This window comes from Accipiter gentilis, chromosome Z, assembly GCF_929443795.1.
Source record: "Accipiter gentilis chromosome Z, bAccGen1.1, whole genome shotgun sequence".
Classification (NCBI taxonomy): Eukaryota; Metazoa; Chordata; class Aves; order Accipitriformes; family Accipitridae; genus Astur; species Astur gentilis.
Window position 1 is genome coordinate 42,154,704 of NC_064919.1, and position 23,973 is coordinate 42,178,676.

General features: G+C 37.9%; 1 protein-coding gene across 12 annotated transcripts in view; it reads left to right on the plus strand.

The window, feature by feature from the left end:
- The window catches only part of CDC14B (cell division cycle 14B), an 81,737-nt gene that overhangs the window by 20,528 nt on the left and 37,236 nt on the right, over positions 1 to 23,973 (plus strand). For 4 of the 12 annotated variants that reach the window (XM_049794948.1, XM_049794942.1, XM_049794944.1 and 1 more), the window contains exons 5-13: positions 999 to 1,075; positions 5,463 to 5,529; positions 6,972 to 7,034; positions 7,958 to 8,045; positions 8,395 to 8,625; positions 10,390 to 10,528; positions 10,662 to 10,815; positions 11,580 to 11,680; positions 14,182 to 14,327. In XM_049794948.1, the coding sequence (XP_049650905.1) occupies positions 999 to 1,075; positions 5,463 to 5,529; positions 6,972 to 7,034; positions 7,958 to 8,045; positions 8,395 to 8,625; positions 10,390 to 10,528; positions 10,662 to 10,815; positions 11,580 to 11,680; positions 14,182 to 14,293 (1,032 nt within the window). In that variant the 3' untranslated portion in view covers positions 14,294 to 14,327. The other 8 variants (XM_049794943.1, XM_049794949.1, XM_049794950.1 and 5 more) reach the window with 4 other exon arrangements.

A 23,973-nucleotide genomic window follows, 5' to 3' on the forward strand; every position in this document is an offset into this window, starting at 1 on the left:
TTTTACTGAATGTTAATGACAAAAAATAACTTTCTGTAGTGTGTTAAAGCTTAGTTAATGCAGTTTTAAAGAAAAAATATTCACTTGAAATTACCTGTTAATGTAATGACAGCTTGTTATTAACAGTTGTTACCTCCTGGCCATGCTGGGGATGGTGTTTGATTGGAAAACCTGATTTGCATAAAAGAGGAGTTTTAACGGTATTCTTTAAGGAGACCTTAGTGTTAGAGGCTATCCAAGAGGGATCAGGCATGTTGTGATGGAAGACCATATGGATATTTGTTGTGAGTTGGTCCTTTGTGAATTCTTTTCTGAGTGTTTTTGACAGTAGAAAGTTTGATACAGTGCTTCAAGTATGGTACTTCATTCTGTTCTTAGGTGTTTGCTTCTGAAGCTACAGATTTCTTTTTTTTTTCTTTATGGCATCTGGATTTAGTTATTGGATACTGGTTCACGAGTACAAAGGAGGAAGTACAGGATTTGGAATAAAGCAAATGTACTGCTGTAGGAAAATTAAAACATACACAAATTACTGTTTTAATCTTGTTTGCTGAGGTTACACACTGTTTTGTAGACCAGATGATTCATAGCTTTGTTGATATTTCTGTGAGGTTTTGTGTTTTGATTTACATCTTGAAAGCTTAATTAAAAAAAAATATCTACAAACTGGTCCAGCAGAGTTGCAGTAGAAACATGGAAGAACCCAGACAGACAGAAGATTTTTCACTTTAGCCTATAGTTGAACAACTCCTGCATGAATCTATAAATTTTATTTAAAAATATATATTCCTCTGGATTGACCAGTATTTTATATCGCTTATGTTAGTTTTATTGTTGCACACTTGCATACATTTGTTCTTGATGCCACTCTTTGCCATTACATTTGAGCTCTGTGATAATTAATTATGCCTTCTGGAGTAAACAAGTGACTTGAAGTTATTAATATCAATCTTAAAATAATTTTTTATTTTGTTTTCTGTCTTTTTCCACAAAAATAGATAATATACCTGAGAGAATCCCCAGAAGATGTGTACAGACTTATATTGGCTGGAAGCGTTTCATATCTTCCTTTCAGGTAAATAACAAGTTGTTAGAACTTTTTTACCTTGATATTTTGAAGAAGAATGTAGCATTTATCAGTACTGATTTGGGGTGGTGGGGGTGGTGCTGGTTTTAACACATGACACATTCACTGCCTGAGCTTTAAGTGCAGACTGCTAAACAGGGGTGTTAGCAGCTGGTACTGAAGTGCACTGACAGAAGGTGAAGGAGCCATGCTGCTTTGTATGCACTCTTGTTGAGCTTTTTGATCTCCGTTGCTTCTCACTTGGCAGTCTGGTTTTGTGCCAGTAGTTGATAGTTAAACATATCAAAATATCTGTCATTCATCACAAATGGCTTGTAATGTAATACTTTTAGCACTCCATTTTTCCCATTTGTTGAATGTATGCAGCAACCCGCGATGACTGTTTTGTGCATAAAGAATGCTAGCTGAACTCATATGACTTAGCATAACTTTAAAGTATTTCTTTTTACCAGTGAGGAAGTGTGTAAAACCATTGATTCATGGTTGCTTGACCCTAAGGGAATGTAATCCTAGCTGTTTGAGACCACAGACTTCTCTTTGTGGTATATGCTCTGCTGCTTAAGGTAGCAAATAAAGTTGATCTGTCATGCAGAGGAACAACTTCTTAGTTGCTTCCAAACAAGTTTCTAAAAGTTGGACTAAACTAGTGTTCCATTGGCTGCCACAGTATGCAGAAAAGAATGGCCAAAAAACTTTTTAGGAGGCAAGTTTACTGTCCACATATATTGTTATGGGGTGATTAATTCAGTCCTTGCTTGTTTGTGTTTTGTAGCTCTCTTGCCAAGAGATGGGCTTTTGATGATTTGAATTTCTATTACTTCCCCCCCTGCCATTACCACAGTATAATGGTGTAGTAGCACCTCTCTTTATTTGTGTATTTCCATCATCCCATTTCTCACTTTTAAATTCCATTTTTATATTCCCAGGAGAACAAAAGTCCTTATTAGGAAGACTGTAAGGTTTGTTTCTAGATATCGTAAAAGGTGTATGTGGGTGATGGAGACAGCAGCTTTTTATTCAGGTCATATACGCTGCCCAAATTCCCAGACCATCACTTCAACAGCACTACTGAAAGAAATGCAAAGATGTGTTACATAATAAGACTTACTGAGAGCTGACTTCTGAAGACATGTCGAGCCTTTGGGATAAAGAATACAGTGTGTTGAAGTGTCTGCAAACGTTACCGTTTTCTCGAGTTTACTAGTGCAACTAAACCTGGTGCAAATAGAGGAATTCAGATTACGTTAATGATCAACAGAGATGTTGGTCTGGGCTCCGCTCCTTTAAGATCACCTTCATCTCTGCAAAAAACAGTACCTGCTCATAGAATAATAAAAAGTCAGTCAGGTAGTTGCTACTTAGGGTCATTATCAACATGAAAACTTCTGTTAGCAGGATGCAAAGAATTTCTTTTTTCACTTACGGAATCACAGTGAGGTTGGAAGGGACCTCTGGAGGTCACCTAGTCCAACTTCCGTGCCCAGGACCATGTCTAGATGGGTTCTGAATGTCTCCAAGGATGAAGACTCCACAGCTTCTCAGGGCAACCTGTTCCAGTGCTTAATGACACTCAGAGAGAAAAAATGGTTCCTGATGTTCAGAGCAAACCTCCTGTGTTTCAGTTTGTACCCATTGTCTCTGGTCCTGTCACTGAGCAACACTGAAAAGAGCCTAGCTCTGTCTTCTTTGCACCTTCCCTTCAGGTATTTACATACATTGATAAAGTCCCCTCCGAGCCTTCTTTTCTCCAGGCTGAATAGTCACAGCTTCCTCAGCCTTTGCTTCTATATGAGAAGCCTCAGTCCCTTAATCATACTTGCGGCCCTGTACTGGACTCTCTGCAGTATGTCCATACCTCTCTTGTACTAAGGAGACCAGAGCTGGGCACAGTGCTCCCAAGTGTGGCCTCACTAGCGCTGAGGAGAGGGAAGGATCACTGCTGTCGACCTGCTGGAGATACTTTGTCTAATGTGGTCTATGATATCGTAGACCTTTGTCACAGAGCAGGCACATTGCTGACTCCTGCTCAACTTGGTGTCCGCCAGTACCCCCAGGTCCTTTTCTGCAAAGCTGTTTTCCAGATGTGCAGCCCCCAGCCCGTACTGGTGCCTGGGGTTGTTCCTCCCCAGGTGCAGGACTTTACACTTCTCCTCCTTGAACTTCACAAGGCTTCTGTCAGCCCAGTTCTCCAGCCTGTCAGGGTTCCTCTGGTTGGCAGCACGACCTTCTGGCATGTCAGCCACTCCTCCCAGTTTTGTGTCATCAGTGTGAGAGTGGCCTTGCAGTGACATCAGCCAGCTCCTTTGGAACTCAGGGGTGCATCCCATCAGGGCCCATGGACTTAGGTATGTCCCATTTGCAGAAGTGTTCCCTGACCTGATCCTTTTCCACCAAGAGTACATTTTCGTCACTCCAGCCTTTCCCCCTGCTCTCTGAGACCTGGGATACCTGAAGGCTGATCTTGCTAGTAAAGACTGAGGCAAAGAAGGCATTCAGTACCCTGGCCTTTTCCATGTCCTCTGTAACCAGGTCCCCTGTCTCATTGAGCAATGGGCCCACATTTTCCCTAGTCTTCCTTTTGTCGCCTGTGTGCTTATAGAAGCCCTTCACGTTTTCTTTGACGTCCCTGGCCAGATTCAATTCCACTTGGGCTTTATCATGCCTAATTTCATCCCTGGATGCTCAGACAATGTCTCTATATTTCTCCCAGGTTACCTGTCCTGTCCTTGCTTCCACTCTGTAGGCTGCCTTTTTGTGTTTGACTTCAGCCAGGAGTTCCTTGTTCACCTATGCAGGCCTCCTGGCATTTTTGCCTGCTTCATATTCATTGGGATGAACTGCTCTTAAGTTTGAAGGCAGTGATCCTTGAATATTAACCAGCTTTCTTGGGCCCATCATCCCTCCAGGGCCTTATCCCATGAGACTCTTCCAAGCAGAGCTTTGAAGAGGCCAAAGTCTGCTCTCCTGAAGTTCAGGGCTGTCACCTTGCTTTTTACCATCCTCCCTGCCCTCAGGATCCTGAACTTTATCATCTCATAGTCACTGCATCCGAGGCTGCCTTTGACTTCCGCATCCCCAACGAGCACCTCTGTGGTGAGTATGGGGTCCAGCAAAGCATTGTTCCTCGTTGGCTTCCATATCACCTGGAGGAGGAAGCTGTCACCAGTCCATTGCAGGAACCTCCTACATTGTTTATGTCCTGCTGTGTTGCCCCCCCAACAGATCTGAGAGTGGTTGGAGTTCCTTGTGAGGACCATGGCCTGTGAATGTGAGGCTGCTCCCATCTCTCTGTAGAGGGCCTGATCCACTTGTTCTTCCTGGTCAGGTGGCCTAAGAGACTATGTCACTTTCACCTGCCCTTTCTTTCACTTGAATGGGGTTCTGTTATTTCCTTTTCCTGCTTTCCCCCCCCCCCCCCCAGCTTTCACACTGATTCATTAGAGAGGAAAAGGATACAAAAAAGTTGTAGAGTCAGCCATCCACGTTCTTCAGAAGTTCTTCCTCCTCTCAGTTGAAACTTGAACATGATATATTTTTTTACTTTTTTGAAACATCAGTGATTCTTTGCTGCTGAGGGCTGTGTGGTCTCAAAAGAAGGTGTTCTGCCAAGACATAATATTCTTTGATGTAGATTCAATTTAAATTTATTTTTTGAATTGACTGTAGTATTCCTGTAGAGTGCCTACTCTGCAGTGCTTATGGAGTCTTATAATGGTCACATACTAAGCACATGCCATTCTTGGATCAACAGAATTTAAAAAATCTTAGCTGAAAGAGAAGGTTTTAATGAAAACCAGTTTCTCCTTGTGTTTGAGCATAAACTATTTTGTGCATCTAAAGGGAAGTCTTTTAATATATCTACATAAATGTGTATCTTGACAGTTTTAGTAAGAAGATGCTGTTCACATATATATAGAATGCATGTGTGCAGCATCTTTTCTTTTAAATAGAGTTTGAAGAAAAAACTTGCAGTATATTAAAATTTGACTTCTTTGAAAATGTACTTCAGAAGAAAATGTTCTAAGATTGTATGTTAGAATATGATACTAAGTTTGTGTTGTCCTTTGTTGACATGAACACTGAAATATGCCACTTTCAATGTTCATGTCAGAAATTGAACAGGTCAGCTTTACCAAAACTATACCTGGAGTAATCTTACTCTTGGATCATCTGTTAAGATAACTTATCTTATGTTCTATTATTATAATAAGATGGAAGGTGGGGGACATGAAGTAATCGCTTGGCATAATTATTTCACTGTAATACTAATTATCTTGAAGCAATTTTTTAAAAGTGTTTTAGAGAAGTATCTTCAGTTGCTTTCACTTGGATTAAAATGGGATAATTTTACCAGTTTGGTCATCATATTTTATAGGGATGCTTCCTTTGGTACTTGCAGTTTTCATCTGACATTGCTGGACTGTTTTCATGCAATAAACAAGGTCAGTAAAACAATATTTTTTGTATTGCAAAAGGTCAACTAAATACTGCCTAGCAGAAAAAGAAGGCTTAGGAAGCTAGGATCCAATTAGAGCTGTGCAGTAGCAGATTTTCTGATTGTTGCCTAGCTTATTACGTATTATGCATTGTAACAAAACTTCTAGATAGAGCAGCCATAGAAGTCAACCAATACCTTATATGATCAACTAGTGAAGATTTTTAAAGAGGGAGATCTGAGTTTTATTCTGAGTAATCTTTCAGGACAGTAATTCACACATCTAATCCCTAAGATTTGTGTGATAGGTTTATTATATGCCCCCTGGTGTTATATTTTAGGTTGAATATAGCCTTTGAAAGTGGCTTTGAATTGGTTAGTAATATTTTTTAGCCATTTGCAGCATGCACTAATGACTTCAAGTTTTGCTTTAGTAATAGAAATAGAAAAAATGTTATGAGGCGGGTGCTTTTTTTAAAAAAACTAAAAATTATCATGATCTAGTGTTTTATAGCAATACAGAGGTGAAGTAATATGGCATTGAAGGACAGGGGAATTTATATGCATTCTTTTTAGTCTGTATGAGTAGTGAAATGGGGAATTCTACAGCTCTCTACCCTACTACTGTCTTTTGTATTATGGGTATCTCTGCCAAATACTGGTATTTTTACTCATTAAGTCAGCTTCTTGCAGATTTGTGATTTTCAGCTTTTTTGGGTGTCTTGATATTGCCTGCTTGTATGCCAAGAGTGTTGAATTACTATTCTTCTTAGTACTGGTGAACAGCAAGGAACACTACAGAAGATTATGCAGTGAAAGAGTAGATTAGAATATAGTATTTTAAATATCTGGAGATATGAGATTATCTGTGTTTGTGCTTCCTGACTTAACAAGTGGGTAAACTGCCAGTTACCCAAATGTTTACATTTTTTATACCATATTAATGTAATGGTTGTGGATAATTACGGGACATCAGGGACCACATTAGTATCTGCTTAGGACTGTGTCTGCAAACAATTTAAAGTCAGTGAAGATATTAGCATCGTAAAGAGACCAAATAGCATTCATGCACAAGAATATTTGCAATCCTTGAATGCAGACTTCAGAAGGCACTCATAATTTCAGTAGATATTTTTTGCCAGTTATTTTTCTCTTTTTTATTTTGTACACTTAGCAGTAATAAAAAGACTGAATGCTTCTATAGTTGAATTTTGTACTGATTCGATGAAAATATAAAAGAGTGGATTTGCTTGTCTAACTTCATTTCTATTAAAAGTTACAAATCATTTTTGAACCAAGACTGAGTTATCTATATTTTTGAAATATATGAAGAAATCTCTCTGAAAGAGTAGAACAGATATTAAGGCACTTTCAGTAACCTAAAAGAGTGGTAAACTGTCTCCATTGAAAAGGTGTTGTCTTTGTTAAAAGCTGTATTCTGAATTTTAGGCTTTGCAATATGGTTTCCTGGATTTCAATAAGTTTGATGTAAATGAATATGAGCATTATGAAGTAAGTGTTCAGTATCAATCTTCTGATTTGTTTGCTGTTACTAATGCTAAGCTGATTGTTTATAATATGTGCTTTTTTTTTTTTTTGTAGTATTAGGTTCCATTTCTGTTTTGTCTCTTTAAACTTTGTTAAATAAAGGTGTGTGATCAGAGAGAGAATATTAAAATAAAGATTTAAGTGTAGTGAGCCTTAAACATGTGGGGGAAAGCAGAAACCAAAATGGAAATAAATACTTTTTTCCATTATTATTAAAACCCTGGAAGATGATCGGTCAGCGGGAATTTGGCCACCTTTTAGAGGTCATGCATATTCTTGAGCAGTCTTGATGAGAAACTCAAGGGCATACAAGTCCAAGTCTAACTGAATTCTGGAGAGCAATTAAAGTATGTATCTGTGAACACATGGCAACGTATGATAACACTCTTTGAGGTAAAGAAGGAAACAGGGCTGGAAAGCTCCAAGCCTATAAAATTACCTCTGGGGCATGGGAAACAAATGAGACAATGAAGGATTGCAACTCTTGACTATATGCAGTCTCAGAAATGCAAAGCTGCCAGTTATCTGTAAAGAGAAAATTAAGTGTTCTTAGAATCTAAAAAGTCACAATTTAAAGTGTCAACAGAGATAAGGCCAAGGTCATAATTTAGAAACCTATAAAAAATTTAAAATTGGAAGTTTCCCTTCATCTGAAGGGCATCATTTGTGTTGTTCTAAACCTCTTAATTTAGAAAGAGAAGAACACAGGCAAGAAAAGTGAGGTTGAGAGCACCTGACATCCTCCCAATGGAACGGAAAGCAGGCGACTAACATAACTTCCTTTGGCAAATATTGTACATCACTTCTATCTAGCATGTATTTTGAAACAATAAGGAAAAGCCTGAAAATACAGGGATAATGATAAACCAAGCATTTTCTCTTGACAGAGAGCAGAAAATGGAGATTTTAACTGGATAATACCAAACAAATTCATTGCCTTCAGTGGACCTCATTCAAGAAGTAAAATTGAAAATGGTATGCTTAAAAAAGGAGGTGGGGGACACAAGCCCACTGCTTTCTTAGTTGATTGTTATCAGTAAAAACAAGCTTTAAGAATTGTTCCTCAAACAGTGTGTTTTTTCCTTGGCTCTTTTTCTTTTATAAGAACCCTGGCAGTAAAATTTTAATGCTTGGTTTAATTGTATCTGACCTAGGTGATTATGTTAAAATTCCATTTTCAGTTAGTCTATTTCTTTATGTTGAACATGAGTCCTATTTTGAAAGTGTTTTCATCTCTTGTTTTTGAGTCTTTGTTTATTTCTGCAGTTGAGCCTTACTCTCTTCTTTTTTTTTTTTTTTTTTTTTTGCTTCTTTTTTCAAATAGGCTATCCCCACCATGCTCCAGAGGCTTATTTCCCATACTTCAGGAAACATAAGGTCACCACCATAATACGCCTCAACAAAAAACTGTATGATGCCAAACGATTTACAGATGCTGGATTTGAGCATTTTGACCTCTTCTTTGCTGATGGAAGCACACCTACTGATACTATAGTTAAAACATTTCTAAATATTTGTGAAAATGCTGAAGGTGTTATAGCCGTTCATTGCAAAGGTATAGTGTAAAAAGAATTTATATTACACGCGATGCTTATAGTTACAGTTCCAAAGGTATTTTGTGCTATAATTCCGTTATATCTAGTTATTAACATCTCTGCCAAACCGCAAGTTTTCTGTAGAAGTTCTTTCTGTGCTTCTGTTCTGCACTTCATCTTCTAATTTTTTTAAGTTCCAGAAAAATCTTCCCAGCTGTTTCCAAGAATGAGGCTGGGGAAACTGAATTTGCCAATATTAACAGCTCTTTCTGCTATAAAGTATTAGCACTTTGAAAGGATGCTTTTTAGCAGGAATTTGAAGTCCTGACAGGGTTTATAGATCTTTCTGTAAATATACAGTTACACATACCAAGTTATAAGCTTTTGAAAATACCATTGCAGCTTTTGGAGGGGATTCTTCATAAAATATGAGTGTTCTTCCAGAAGCACGGAAATCTTAATCCCTCAGAAGCCCCTTATACTAGCTACACTGGGCATGCTCTGAGACTGCCAAGGAAAAGATATTCAGAGCACGCCCAATGCAGCTAGTATAAAGACACAGTTTTCTGTGGTTCTAGAGGAACTACGTTTCCCTTCCCACACCATCTTCAGTAGTCTATCAGACATTAGTTCTCCACAAACTTTGCCTCACTAGTGTACCTGATAATGATGTTATTGAAGGAGAAAGGCCTTTTAACCCATTTGCCTGGGACCTGCAAAGACTGCATTTTTGTTCCCGGATCTGCCCCCCATTTGCTGTATAACAGGATTATACCATGAAGTGGAAGAATTTGTAAAAACAGCATCTTGACTGTTGGGAAGCAAGTGCATACTCTTGCTCTGCACAGAGGTGATAAATTCAGGGAGTATTGTTTAATTGATTACAACTGAATATTGAGTATCAGTGGTACAAGTGCTTTGTTTTCATTCAAATTAAGATCTTTGATATTTATCATACTAATGGTGTCTAGACTCCCTTGTTCCTCATCCTGCTCTTACTATTGAGAAAAAGTAGAATGCTGTAGCCTATTCTTAAAGCTGGGCGAGGCATGGAAAATGGTGTGTGATTATCTTGGCTATTGGGTTATACTGAAGATCTTACATTGGGGTTCATCAGTCAGTTGTTAAATGAGAGAAGGTGATGTGTGATTTGACATTTACAGCAAATGATAGAGGAGAGGAACCACTTAGCTGGAGCTGTCCTCCTTTCCTTCTTATTTTTCCCAAGGTAAATAGAACTGTTTTGAGGGCCATTGCAAAGAAGGTTCCTTATTCTGGAGTACTTTTTGCCTGTGTCGGTTAGTACCCCAACTTGCTGATGGCAAAAGTTGCTTTTTCCTTGGGAACTAAAGTAAGAAATAAGTGAGAGGAGGGATTGGAAGAGCAGCTGGTTTTAGTGTAGTATATGATCAATTTGCAAGAAGGTGCTTTGAGAACTTTGGAAGAAAGCCAGCTGTTTGGTTTTATGCATGGGATAATTCTCATACCTATAAACATATTCATAGATAGAGAGGTAAATAAAGATAGATAGACTTACAGATATTTGTAAAGCCACTGGCTTTGGAAGGTTACCTCACTCAAAAAAACTGTGAAAAATGTGTTAATAACCTTGTATATGGAAACAAAAATTCAAAAGGTAAGTTGCACTTAACAAGTTGATCAGTAGCAGGTTTGTTTAATAAACTAGGCAAGTAACTATTTGCCCAAGTAACAATGTCTGTAGCTATTGCAGATTCCAGATGAAGATGGGTATATAAAAGAAGCCATTCTTTTATCTTACACAGCTGGTCTTGGACGAACTGGCACACTTATTGCCTGTTATATTATGAAGCATTATCGGATGACAGCTGCTGAAACTATTGCCTGGATTAGAATAAATAGACCTGGTTCAGTGATTGGACCGCAGCAACACTTCCTGATGGAGTAAGTAGACTGACTATAAATGATATAAAAAATAGAGTTAGATGTCTTTTTCTTCTTCTTTTATTGTACACTAAATAATCATTGGTGTTAATTTGTTGTGTTTGGGGCTTTTTTTTTTTCCATGTTATGATAGCAAACAGGCAGAACTTTGGACAGAAGGGGATATTTTCCGTGCAAAATTGAAAGGAAACCATAAAATTGCTGTAACAAGAATTTTGTCAGGAGTAGTTGATATTTCAATTAATGACACAAGAAGCAGGAGAACCATCCAAAAGGACACTGAACTGGTAACCATCCGAATATTGTGCTTTTGTAAATGTTGTAACTACTTTTGAGAATCTCTCAGGTTCTGAACAAACCTGTGTGTACACTAAAACTGTGTTAATCAGATTCTTTTTCTGTTTGCGCTTTTTGTATCAAGGGATATGGGGGGAAAAAAGGTATGGAGAGCAAGTATGAAAAATGAAGTGCAGTACACAGGTGAAGTAGGAGCACCCTTATCATACTTTAGTCTTTAGGTAAATATTAGAACAAAAAAAGTACAATATGCAATCAAAACCACTGTGATTTTGTTTTGGATTTTCTGTTACTTCATTGTGTGTGTTTAAAGGGAAGGGTTGAAAGGGGTTTTGCTCCTTTTAATTTCTAAGTAACTGCAACTTCTCTAATACCATTTGATGATGCCTTTTAAAAAACAGTACTGCTGTTTTAAAAAGGCAAGTGAAGGAGGGAAATACTGTACTTGAGTGAAGATCGTACTGTACCTAAGCAAAGATTTGATAATACATGTCCACTGTTCTAAAGGTAGACAACATTCTGATGAATGTAATTCATGATACCACTTAATGGTTCACAGCTTTAAGAGCAGCAAACAGGAAACTGGAAAGAACAGAATTGTATTTATGCAAGTGAATTTTCTTTGATTTTATGCTGGCAAACTTTCCTATTGGGATAATTCTAACTTTAAGATTTAGGATAAAGTTAATTCTTAAATGTCTAAGTGTCTATATTTTAATCTTGGTTTATCCCTTCCGCCGCTCCACTTACACAGTACAGTGATGAAGACGAAACAAACTGTGTAACACAAGGTGATAAGCTTCGTGCTCTGAAAAGTAGAAGGCAGGCAAAAGCTCCAACGGCATCTCCTCTAACGTAAGTCAGTTTCTAATATATAAATGCCAGAAATACTTTCATCCTCTTCTTTATACATACTTCCCTTTGGCCCCAAAAGTTTGTTGCCAAGGCTGCTTTTACTCATTTAAAACAAGCATGAGATTCATGATCTTCATTTCTCAGAAGACTTGGTGAGCGCTAAGAAGGCAGAAGAACTTGGTTAAAGAACTGCATTAGTCAATTTCTAGTTTTCTGCATTGTTTTTGATTCCGGTAGTCTGCGCTTTACAAGCTCCCGTAGTGTTCCTGAATGCCTTACTTCTAGTTTATTCACAAACATTATCTTGTCTTTACTGTGGTAGTATAAAAATGAAAGAATATGACTCGGTGTGGTGGTATTTGGCTGAAATAAGGTGCACACTGATTTTTGATGTAAAGTCAGCTACCTAAGAAGAAGAGTTGAAAGAATAATCTTTAGCTTCCTTTCATTTCTTCTTCCTTGGAGGGGAACTTTCCCTAAATCCTGTGGGCTTTAGGATAATGGCTGGTAGATCTGGAAGGCAGAGATTAGCACTATTTCAGTAAATAAATTCAAAAGGAGTGCCTTTTCTGTCAGGGAACGTGGTATACTAGTCTCTTGATTTTAGACAAGTACTGAATCACCACCTGTAAAAGAAAGTTTGTAGTCACCTTTGCATCTGTTGTAGCTTGTAGCAACTGTAGGTAGAAAAACTTTCTGTCTGCCTTTAATTAAACTACAAGAGAATGCAAGACTTGCAAGACATATCTGGATGTCATTTGATTGCTAGGAAAGGAATGGTGACCCCTGGCTGTCAGATTTTTGCAAATAACACAGCACCAGTCACAGACCAAAAGCAACTTGGCTTTTGTTGTGCTGTTTTTCTGTAGGGGATGATGCTGCTAGCTGCTGGCCTTTTTTCTTTTTCTTTTTTTTTTAAGACCAAACAGCATCATCAGACTTTTAGAGAAAGTGAGAGGTACGTAGTAAGAATGTGCTGAATGTAAAGGAATGTGTCCTTGGAAACCATCACATATTGCTATGTATGAATTCTACTTTTGTTTTAAAAGATTCTCTTTTGTTCATGCTCATCATTTACACAGGCAATCAGATAAGAAACAACAGATTCATACCCAACTGATATTAAAAAAAACCCAAAACACATGATGTCAGTTACTTCAAATAGCACAGTAAAAAAGAAAATACCTTGCACGTTTCTACTTCATAATATTATTTCATAAAAAGTACCTTAAGTCATATAATAAAGGTTGTGAAAGATCTCATTTATTGTATGTTCCATAGAGTAAATGTAGACTGTATGATAATCTATTCAAAGACATTGTCTTAATATGCAGAAAGCCTATCAACTATTAAAATATTACTGCATTCATGAAACATTCTGCAACATGACTGCTCTAATTAACACTAGTTAGCATGTACTTCTGTAGAACTAAAATAATTGATCGAGAGCTTATAGTTGTCTTCTATAGTGTGCATTGTGGCACATGGAGTTAGAATTTCTCTCCTCCTGTTCCCCCAAGTTATTTGTATGGTTTGCAGCTTGTAGTGAAATAGTGTGGTGAAAAATGGATGTATAATTTCATACATTCTTTGTGCTACTATTATTAAACCAAAATATCACTAGGAATATTTAGCTGCCCTATATGAGTCAGAAGTCTTCCCTACTAGAAGAGGTATCAGTCTTTTTCTGTTTTAGCTCAGACTGTTAGAAATTTTTAACCTTGCAGTGAAATTGATTAATTTTGTCTAAGCAAACAAAAATAAGCTTCTAAATCCTCTATGTAGTTTTATTTCACAGAAAAGAAAAAAGGCAAAATAAGAGCACCAGAAGTTGTGACAATTACAGTTTTTGAGAACTAGAGGCATTGCTTATGTTTAAGTCGCAAAGGATTTGTGTATAACGTTTGTTAATGTTTATTGAAGTTGGTTGTATAAACTCTGTATATCTTGATGAATGGATATTTTGTGTATGTTCTAATGAGCAATATTCTGCACCTTTGGCAAAGGATTATGAATTAGGTTTTGCTACTTTGAACACAGGAAGGTAGTATACCCCATCATCTGGGTGTTTACATAAATTGTTTGTTCTGACAAGCTGATCTGGCTCTGATCTAATGTTTTAGTATTAAAATATATGATTGTGAAGTAGGATGTATGAGTACAGGCTGATCAAACTGCGTAAGAGATGGCAGCAAGCGTTAAGAGATGTAGTACTGCTCCAGCATGCACTTATTTTCAAAAGAGCGATACAGGCTTTCTTTGGAATAGACAACTTTAGTGAGGATTTCAGAAAATTTGCTTTGATTCCAGCAACATGTGGATACTACATTTGGCAATTTATGGTTGCATGGATTGTTACAGTCATAGAAAGTAAGAAAATGCTTGGCAAAGGTTATAGAGCAACATGCTTTTGAAGATCTTGAAACAAGCTAAAATGCACCAATAGCTTTTGCTTTTGAATTTTTGTTCATCTTTTCCTCCCCCTCCAACCCCTTTTTTAGATGGCTCCTAGCTATGCTGGTATCTACACTGTGTAGCATTGTCATCTGGTGGATTGTATGTGGCTCCCTTCTGCCCAGCCTGCTATTCTGTCTAGATGGTTTAAGAACATAGTAACCATCAGGACCCCCTGAGAGAGAGCCACTGTGTAAGTGTCCCATTCCATTTCTCTACAATAGCTCACACTTTCTGTCTAGTATGTCTCATAAATGCATGTTTTCATATCATGTTTCTTACTGGCTTTGTTGCAAGAGTAAATTTCACTGCTCTGGCTTTGTTGTATATATTTTTGTATATATTATTTGGAATAACTGACTGATTTTTATGGCTGGCTTGCAATACAAAAAGGTGCAGAGCTTTTTTAATTAGGATAATTTATAATTTTGAAGCCTTTCTTCTCTGCATGCTCCTGCAAAAAAGCAAAACTATATAAGCAAAACTGTATTTGTAAAAAGGAAAAAGTACTGCTTTAAAATATGATCCTATCCTTTGCGTATTGCAAATGAAGATGTTAGCTCCAGTTTTACTTCAAAATTCATGAACTTGCGAAGGACCTTAGTTTCCCAAAGCATGGGTTTACTCACATAAAATGCTAGGAATTAGAATTTGTTAGAAATGTCTGTAGGTCTTTGTTTTTACTAAGAGATCATAGTATTACATGCCATAAGAGACAGTAATTTTTTCCTTTTTAACATAACAGAAGATGAGGCAGGTTGCAGTATTAGGTCAAGGCTCACTTGTTTACCCAGCCAATCATGTTTAATCTTCTTTTGTTCTCAATTATATTTTTGTAGAGCTTTATGAGACTAGTTAAATCCCTCCTTTCTGTTACTTGGATTCGGGAGGCTGAGTAAAGCATTAAAAACATGCTAGTTCCTTGAGCACAGTTTTCACTCTTTCTCCACTCTGCTTTTGTCAGAGTGGCTGCAGTGATTGCTGTGCCTCACTTCCACTTAAAAGGTGCAATGTTTTTATCAAATGACAACTTCCACCTTTTGGCCAAACAAAACTTCAGAAGCATGCAGAACTTCCAGGAAACCCAAACAGGAACTCTTTGTTTGCTACCCTGTCTCCCACCACCACCAACACCCTCAAAGCAAAATGGTTACTTTGGATGAATGCTTGAAACTTTGGTGCTCTCAGAGAAAAAATAGGTCAGGAAAAGTGTTTTACACTAGAGTACTAAGTAAGAAAAGGCATTCTCTCCTGGCAGAACATTAAGGTTAAAAGTTTCTGTCCTTACCTTTGGCCTTGCACCATTTTTATGCACTTTTAAAAAGCATGGGACTCTTTCTGCTGAAGTAAATGACCTAATAACTAAAGAATGAGAACTGAGGGACTTGTCCACAACTTAGTTATCCTATTAGCCTTAGCTGAGGTTATCTTAATCAGTTCTTTTGGAGGAAAAAAACCCAACAAACTAAAGATCACATTAGCTATTTTTTTTTTCCCCATTAGTACCTAACTTTGTCAAAGAACATACTTAAGTGAGAGGCTTGTTTTCAAAGTTTTACATCAAATGTAGCAGTATTTCTTGTCTCAGTGTTTTCCAGAAGTCAGACCTCAGATTTCTAAACACAGACTAAAAAACTAAACTTAAAACACGGGTTAAAAAAGTGAAACAACTGCCCTTTGTTTTCCTGTACTGTAAGATCAATTTCACTCAACTATCATCCTTTCTTTCTCTTATGGTTTCTGTGTTCTGTCTAAAAACTCCCTTGCTAGAGGGAAAGAGAAAAGACTGTTTGATGTTGGTAAATGTGTCAAAATGCAAGCAATAAGGTTACTGGTGCTGCTGCCTCATATCCAGGATTGACAATCATACAGTGTTGGTTTATGTCTGGGAAGAGAAAACACTCCAACTGTTCTTAACAGCTAGACTAACATTCTCTCCATTATGCAGCTAGTGTCCCTTGTGTTTCAAGAGAATCATCAATCAGGATTGCGAATCTCTCTGGGCTAACCTGGCAGTCCTGTTGGCTCGAGCCCTGTAGACTGAAGAGTATCAGTCACTTGCTGCAACAGTGGTAGAGGTCTCAGGCCTAGTTTCCTAAAAATCATGAGGTGATGAAGGAGAAAGCAATATTGCATTTGACAGACCTCATAAAACAGATAACCTTGGCAAGAATAAAATGCCCATTGCAAGTCAGAGAAGACAGGCTCCTCTGTAACCTCTGTTCCCCTCATGCCTTCCTCAGACACTGTAATCATTTTTCTTTTAAGAAAGCTTGTTGTGTGCATTGATTTCTCTCCAAGATGTATTACCTTGCTGGCATTTCAAGTTTTGCTAATTTTGTCTTGGCGTTTTGGCTCTTGTGTCCTGGTGGTGTATCTGTCGCCCCATCGCAGTCTGAGTTAAACGGTGACAAAAAGTTGTGAACTATTTAAAAGATGGTGCTACTGACCCAAAACTTTCCATTTAAGCAGGTTTTGATTTGTTTAAAGGCCAGTTGTGGTGGGTTGACCCTGGCTGAACGCCAGATGCCCACCAAAGCCATTCTCTCACTCCCCCCTCCTCAGCTGGACAGGGGAGAGAAAAATATAACAAAGGGCTTGTGGGTCAAGATAAGGACAGGAGAGATCACTCACCAAGTACCGTCACAGGCAAAACAGACTCAACTTGGGGAAAATTAACTCAATTTATTAACAATCAACCAGAGTAGGGTAATGAGAAATAAAACCAAATCTCAAAACACCTTCCCTCCACCCCCTCCCTTCTTCCCAGGCAAAACTTCACTCCCAGATTCTCTATCTACGCCCACCAGTGGCGCAGGGGGACGGGGAATGGGCTTTACAGTCAGTTCGTCACACATTATCTCTGCCGCTTCATCCTCCTCAGGGGCAGGACTCATCATACTCTTCCCCTGCTCCAGCGTGGGGTCCTTCCCACGGGCTGCAGTTTGTCACAAACTGCTCCAGCGTGGGTCCCTTCCACGGCGTGCAGTCCTTCAGGAGCACACAGCTCCAGCATGGGTCCCCCATGGGGTCACAAGTCCTGCCAGAAAACCTGCTCCGTGGGCTTCTCTCTCCACAGATCCACAGGTCCTGCCAGGAGCCTGCTCCAGCGTGGGCTTCCCATGGGGTCACAGTCTCCTTCGGGCACCCACCTGCTCTGGCATCGGGTCCTCCATGGGCTGCAGGTGGATATCTGCTCCACTGTGGACCTCTATGGGCTGCAGGGGGACAGCCTGCCTCACCGTGGTCTTCCCCACAGGCTGGGGGGGAATCTCTGCTCCGGTGCCTGGAGCATCTCTTCCCACTCCTTCTTCACTGACCTTGGTGTCTGCAGAGTTGTTTCTCTTGCATGTTCTCACTCCTCTCTCCGGCTTCCGTTTCTGTCTGTCCCAGCAACTTTTTTTCCATCTTAAATATGTTTTCACAGAGGCACTACCACTATTGCTGATTGTCTCCGCCTTGGCTGGTGGTGAGTGTGTCTTAGAGCTGGTTGGCACTGGCTCTGTTGGACACAGGGGAAGCTTCCAGCAGCTTCTCACAGAAGCCACCCCTGTAACCCCCACCCCCCACTACCAACACCTTGCCACACAAAGCCAATACACCAATATATTAGCTTGAATAAGAAAGGAGTGTATAAACTCGTCTGGTGTTTGGGGAGTATATTAGGTCCAGAACTACCAAGTGATGCTTCGATTATAGATGAACTGGAGATGAAAAATTCTTAATGATACATGGATTACCTATTTTAGTAGTGTGGCTATTACTGCATCCATGTAGCCTATGTTCAGGAAATGTTCTGCTTTTTCTTGAAAAAAAACAACAAATTGTATTTCAATGATTTAGAAAACTTCTCTGTACATCAGATGCGCTTTCTGCTGGTGTTTCTGGAAGTTTGTCCTTGTCATGTACAGCACAACATGCTATTTTACATTAACAGTTACAAAGCAGTAAGGCAGGTGTCCTGAGGACCTTACCCTTCTCTAATATGATTTGGGAATTTTTTTTGTGCTGAGATTTTGGGAGGATTTCATCTACTTGGCCTCATCTCATGTCCATTATAAAAACTATCTAATGAGCCTGATGTGAAGTGAGGCTGCTAGCCGAATAGTGTTAAATCAAAATTCCATACATTAAAGATAGTTTTTTCTCTTACCTTAAACATATACGTAGTTACATTCTAACAAAAACTCTCTTAGCACTGTTACTGCTCCTAAGCTGACAGTTAAGGGCCCGAAGACAGCTCGGGGTGTTTAGTTGTAACACCATGTCAGATGATGGTGTAAATGGGACCTCATATGTTTTCCCTGAGGTGCTATCAGCCTTGGAAATTTAGAATTTTAGCCTGATTTAAACATGTCTGTTTGATCATTCAGCGAATGTTTTGTTCACAGGGATTTGAGTTAATCTTTACTTTTGGGTAGCTGTATGAATTTGTGTGAATTTGCTGAGATGTAAAAATGGTATATCAACTGAAGAGCAGATGATTTTAAAGGTGTTACCGTGCTCACAGCTGGCTCTGAGCTGATCCCATAAGGCAGCTCCTTCTCTCCCTACCTTTTGGTAAATACAGCAATCTTAAGAGGATGACGTTATGGTTGGTTTGGTTTTAAGGTGTAATTATATATGGTGACTGTTGTTGTAAGTCATGTTCCCATTTAGAACCTCTTTTCTTTTCTTTCTTTGTTTTGAACAGATAATATAAAAATCTGTGGGAAGTAAGGACTTACCTATGATATGTTGAAAAGATGAATATTTTAGTGTTTATGCAAGGTGGTATCTTAACACTTCATAGTATTTCAGTTCATATTAGATCAGTTATATGGGTTTAAGCCATTGTATACTGACCTGTTTTCTGAACTTCTGGTGTCTGGAAAGAATGGACACCTGTAAGAGAAAGATTATAACCATTAGATCATGTTCCAATAACTTTGCTCTTTTATATATGTACATTACATGCATTTTATGCAGAGACACACTTTAGGTATATATTTAAGGAGAAAACATGATTTTTCCATATTTCTGTCTGCATGAGCACTACTAAACCAGCATGTGCCATGATCTGGTCATGCTTATATTTCAGTGACTAAATGTTATGGTGTTAAGCCAGCTTTGTACCTTTCCGTTCAGTCCTGGAAGTCGCTAGTGGCACAGATAAAAGGTACAATGCAAGTCTTTTTTTCACCACTGGTGTAATTTTTAAAGCATAGTTGAAAGTGCAGTAGCTCAAATTTGTTCATGTTGTATGACAACTGTGGCACTGAGAAGATAATTTTAAGTTTTAATATTAGAACTTGTTAGGACTGGTTTACAAGCACAATAGAAATTATAAAGTGAACTTCCAGGTTTTGAACTTTTTCACCTTAGGCATGCAAGGAAAACAGATTTTTGTTAGAAGAATTTGTGTTCTTGTCTACAGAAGCATGATATGATATTGAAGCTGTATGGTTTTTGCTTTCAGCCTCTCAACTGATTCCTCTGACTTTGAATGTGTTGCGTTTACAGTAGAATTTGCTTTGCATTCTGATAGTCCTTGCCATTACAATCTTGTATCTTATTTTGGAGGAATAGAAGACTGTTTGGTTTGGACTTCTGCAAATGAAGTAACAAGATTTTGCAAGTCTGAAATATTAAGAGAGACTTGTTCAAGTAGAAATTTAAAATACTTGAACTTTGTGGTCATCTGTTTGCTAAATAGTCTAAAAGTATGTGGTAAATAAGGTCACTGATCAGTTTTACTGCTGTAAAGAGTTTATTTTAGATGAAATTGTGTTATCTCCAATGCATATTCTAATTCTGGTATCAAACCCATATAAAACAATGACAGCATAGGGGTTTTTTCCATTTCTGTTTTTGGTGAATATGTTACATGAGTATGAAAATACTCATATTTTCCTCCACGTATGCCTGTCCATTTTTGCTGCAAAAGTTACATTTTATGTTCATATCTTGAAAAGTTTCTTAGGAGTATTAAACAACCAGACTGCTGTTTATATAGCTTAATGAAGGTTTTGATATCCAATCTAATGTAATCTGCTGGCAGAGATGGACTGAGTGAAGCCACTGAAAATTAGAGTCTAATAACAGCAGGGGAAAAAACCAGTAACAGTTATGTTACTCGTAGCTCTAAACCTCTAAAATGATGCATAGTTTTATAGTTGGAATCTTGCACAGACAAATTACTGGGGAATAGGTGTATAAAATGATGCACTAAATAGATATCTGTGGACTCCGTTGACCATTTGTCACTTTTTGTCTCCATAGTATCATAATTTCACTGCAAGTATTTAGGAATACAGAAGACAAGTTTTCCATATGAACCAGTTGGCTGGTGGCTAAAAATAGCTGTTTGCATTTCACAATCTGGAATTACTTTCTTATTGATATAAGCAACACTAGGATTTATCTGCCTGTTTAAGAAGTAGTCAGTATATTGCTCTAGAGTCTTCCAGAGAACCAGTTGAGCACAATCAGCATGTAAAGCTCAGTTTTGACTATAGTGTAGTAATTCCCTGTAAGAGCAAAATGCCAGCATGTGCAATAATTTTCCTAGCCTACTGTATTTGAAGGGAATATCTCATGGTTAATTGCAGGAGATTTAGACTTTGATCTTCACAAATTGAATTACTTGGGGTTTTTTCTGAATTCCTTTGTGTGTTAGTCTGGAAAATAATGTTTAGTTTGGTTGCATACTTAAGATTTTATCTTTTTGTTTGTTTGTTTGTTTCATTGCAGTAATTTAAAATACAGTTTCTTAGCTTTTTGTCTTCCAAAAACCTAACAGGAAATTCAAAACCATTAATTTAATCCATTCCTTGAAAGCAAAAAAAAAAATAATCAACCAACGAAACAAACTGCTGTGCTCCTAATAAAACAACTTGCATTACCGTAATTGTAACAAGGATGTTACAAAGAGAAGGATGTGTTCCAGGCAGAACAGTTTGCTTTTCAGAATGATTTGTGAAAAGCCAGCTGATACTTATTAGCTCTGCTGCAACTGTAATACCCTCTTTTCAGTGTTTTCCTAGAAACTTTCAGGTTATATAATCTTTCTTTTTTCCTACTCTTTCCAGAGTAATTCTGCAGTCCAGTGTTCAGAAAAATAAAACCTCTGAACCTAGCATTTCTGACAGTACAGACATTACTAAAAGAACTACCAGGTCTGCTGCAAGAAAAAACAGTTAAAAAAGGTGAGAGTTACCCTCTTTACAGATCCAGTAACTGTTCTCTAGGCAAATACTTTGAGCTGGCATATCCATCACTGACAGGAGCTTTTGCCACTATTTAACTCCTTCTCCTAGCAATAGGAAATGAGAAACAATTTTATGATTTATGTCATGTACTGAGAATATCTGGAACCTTAAATCTTATGTCATTTGTTTACGTTGCTCAGTCTTTCAGCTTTGAGAATTTTATATTGTTATTCCTAACGTGAGTCAGAATTACTGAAGGTGAGGGATTTTGGTAACAAAAAAGCACCTTTCTCTGCCACACCTCTGCCTGGACTAAGAGGTAGAAAAGTTGTGCACAGCATTAAGTTAATTATTAGTCAGTACACGAAGTCAAAACTAAGAGGACTTTGATGGACAACTGAAATGCAGTAGTGGTGGAGAGGGTGAAGTGTGTAAAATGCATGTGTATACCGCTATGAGATTTTGTACTGAGTATGGCTGATAATCTGAACTTAGCCTGTTCAGTAAAGCTTAGTGAAATTTTAAATTTGGATGGATTTATGCAAGACTGAAAGTGACTTTTGGTCCAGAAGCATGTGGCCACACTACTGCTATGTTTCTTTGTGTGTGCATGTGTTCATGGCAGCTCTCCAGGTCATTATCAAAGATGAGCCTGAGAATGTAGCTTAAAACAATTTCCAAGCAACTTCCAGTGGTTACAGTTGGCCAGAATTTGTCTTGTGCTTATAGTGAAAAACTTTTGAATGGGTCTGTCAGGTGTTGAAGAGACTTCCTTTTGTTGGGAAAAGTAAAAGGTGGCAAATAACGTAAGAAATAGTTAAGTAGCTTGGTTTATAAATACTGCTGAAAATTCCAAGTTCTTCTGCAGCTTTTTCCCCACAGAGCTCTTCTTTCCCTTTCCTCATCCTGTTACCTTGAAGGTAACAGAAGTTATGAAAAATTCACTCTATCAAGCAACAGAAATAGTCATTAATAGTAGACTGCAGTAAATACTAGTCAGAGAATTTTTAGCAGTGGCAATACGAATTACATTTTGATTTGTATAATTACATGTTAAAATAAAAATCTCTTTTTCCTGAAATACATGTTTTACTAAACATCTGAAGTATTTCTCAGGGTTTTCCTGTTTGGTTGGTTAGTTTTTATCTCCATTTTGCAACATTTTCACCATGTCTGTTTCGGTCCAAACAGAATTGATGGGATTCTGCCTGCTATTTTTATTCTTCATGCCTTTCCCAGTTTTAAGCTCTTTGCAACACTTGGTAGCTGTATACATGCACATGTGTAATTGAACAGAGATTTTCAGTTCCTGGAAAACACATCTCCAAGTTGACCTTTGTGAAATGAGAATGTGAAATGTGAAATGACCGTGTGAGATGAGAATACCTATCCATAGGAGGAATCAACTTCCCTAAAATAGAATTCATAGAAGGTTTCAGTTATTTTGAAATAAATCCTTTAGGTATATTGCCAGATTTATGACTCTGAGGAACAAGGATCAGGTTGATCTTAAACTTCATAAATTACTTCATATTTTAATGGATTTTCTGAAACTTCTACCCCAAATATTTCATTCTATATACTGTTTCTTTTCTTCTAACTTTTGAGGTCAAAGATTTTCAGTCACTTTATGCTTGGATCCAATGATCAAATTTGTCCTAAATAGTTATATCACAGTTCTGGAGTTCTTAATTATCTTGTCATCTGAGAGGGCTAATAGGGTGCTGGTCCCTCTAAAGAGTATTTTGGTACGACTGTACAATTTCATGGACTTAGGATGCAGGACCTTGTTAATCTTGTAGGTGTCGTTTTATTTTTCATGTAGCATTTGGCAAAATGTCGCGCTTTTTTTGTTTTGTTTTGTTTTGTTTAAGCATCACTTTGTTTTTTCATCTAAGTTCACTTCCATTTGTTGAAGTCTGTGTAGGTTGCATTACCTCATAGGCCTCAAATTGATTGACCTATTTCAGATCAAGTGGATTCCAGGGTAGGGGAGAGTGATTATTATTACAAAATTGAGATCATGCCTTAACCAACTTCTGTCTTCACCAAGACCTTGTTGGCTTCTCTGAACTTCCAACATTACTGTGTACCCTTACTCTTTCATTTTCTTGTCTGATACGTTCCATGGAAGCATCTTGCAGTATTTTTACATTAATCTTATTTTTTGATGCATTAGGTCATTTTAGGCAATTCTTACTGTAGATGAATCACATTTGCAACCCATCCTAACACAGCATAATCCACAGAGCTGGGTAATTCATTTGCCATTTCATCCTTCAGACTGTTGGAAACACTATCATAGAATGCCTCCAGAATGATTTTTCAGACAAAACAGCCATTGACAGCTAAAACACTCTGTTCTGGCTTTGCAAAGAGACTTTTAGGGAATTTCAATCCTATTCATAACATTCACTGCATTTCCTTTGCAGAACATCTCTAGATGTCAGCTCCCATCTATGAAAGACCAGTACTGGCAGACATAACACATTGTATCTTGTGATTGAAACAACACTGTTGTTGAACTGCAAGAAATCACAGTACTAGAGCACTATCCATAGTCTTTTCAGCAGATGCCCTTGTTTCTCCAGTTAAGACGTCTTCCATGTAGATTTGCCAATTACTGAGAAGTTCATGTTTGTATTTTAA